The sequence below is a fragment of the Aureococcus anophagefferens genome (genome assembly GCF_000186865.1).
Source record: "Aureococcus anophagefferens unplaced genomic scaffold AURANscaffold_908, whole genome shotgun sequence".
Lineage (NCBI taxonomy): Eukaryota > Pelagophyceae > Pelagomonadales > Pelagomonadaceae > Aureococcus > Aureococcus anophagefferens.
The window spans coordinates 2,545-3,963 of NW_008706148.1; the positions used below are offsets into that span (position 1 = coordinate 2,545).

At 50.9% G+C, this 1,419-nt stretch overlaps 1 protein-coding gene across 1 annotated transcript in view; it reads left to right on the forward strand.

Moving 5' to 3' along the window:
• Positions 1-396, forward strand: part of AURANDRAFT_69089 (hypothetical protein) — a gene marked incomplete at both ends in the record, with an annotated part of 2,881 nt that extends 2,485 nt beyond the window's left edge. The window contains one exon of the mRNA XM_009044838.1: positions 311-396. Within this exon, the coding sequence (XP_009043086.1) occupies positions 311-396 (86 nt within the window). The remainder of the gene's footprint in view (positions 1-310) is intronic.
• Between the last annotated feature and the right edge of the window lie 1,023 nt (positions 397-1,419).

The following is a 1,419-nucleotide window of genomic DNA, read 5'->3' on the forward strand; positions in this document are numbered from 1 at the left end:
TCCTTCCAGATGGCAAGTCAGTTGGATGAGAACTCGAGAGTAATAGGCACTCAAAGAATTGAGATCCAGAGCCTTCGTGCACAAGTTTTAAGGTGAGCGTTACAGTGTTTGTGTCCATTTATCTCATATACCTAGATTGGATGAAGAAAAATGTCAAAATAACAAACCTACACACATATCGACTGATGATGCACCATCTACTTCAAGTGACAAAGCCGGATTAACTTTGTCTAAGACACCCCACGTTCATCTCGGATTATTTCCGCAGCCCACAGAAAACAGAGTCTCCGACCAACTGTTCTCTCCTCAGATGAGTCGAAACTAGGGGCGTCCGCCATGAGCGCCGCCAGAGTGGGGGTTGTGCAAGGCACACGTGTGACCTTCCCTGCCCTCTGAGGTGGCGCTTTTCCGGTTCCTGAGTCCCTGCGGCGGGACCCCCGATTCCTCCCGTCGCTTCTGACCCTCCTCCGCTAGACCAGGCTTTTTGGTGGCTAAAGCACCTCCGATTCCCCCGGCGTCCTCCCACCCGGACGTAAATTAGCGAGATAGTAAACTCCGAGACCGTCACAGGGAGGCAGCCTAATGGGGCCGCCCTGCCGTCCGAGGGTGATGTGGCGGGATTTCCGCCTTCAATATCTACTCTTAGCTTAGTTTGAAGCTGGCATTGCAGTGCATGTATCCGTCCTATTCATCTCATTATATCTTTACCCTACAGATACGCGTCGCCGTATCTTTCCCCCTTTTCTTATCTCGCATCTAGCGAAGGCCGCCTTGGTGTTATCCAGGCTGAGAGTCCGCGCTAGTGTCCCTAGGCTACCAGGGGAGATCGGAGGTAATATCTACTTAGTGTTTTAGTTGAAGGGCCTTACAATCCTTTGGCATTTGGTCCCAGCTACCGGAACTGGCTTCATCAGAGTCCGAGAGCAGTATCTTTATCGCCGTGTTTCAAAACTCATCTTATGACCTAATATTGTACCAAAGGAAGCGTTGATGGAAGGAGCACCAGAAAAGTCTTCTCCCAGCATGGCTGCGGCAACGGGCTCAACATGGAAGTCGCATCGTAGCATCCTCATTCTCCTCGTGCCCGTGTCTCCAATCACCAAGCTACAGTTTGAAAGAGGTTGTCATTCGATGGTTCGTCACAACACGATTCCACTCACATCATTGAAAATCGGCAATCGGTCTTGGGAACCTAACCCTACGTTTAAGAGCTTCTCCTTGTCTGCGGGCATCATGCACTACGAAGTAGCCCGCTCCACGGATAGGAAGTCTGGTCCTATGCCATGGATGGAGCACGAGCCTCATCGCGGGAACCCGGGTCGAAGCTGTTCAGTGCGTACCCTCGATCTTTTATGATTAGGTCTTACACGAGGTCTTATTGCGATCCAGGCATTTCATCACGGACCATTCGACTCAAAA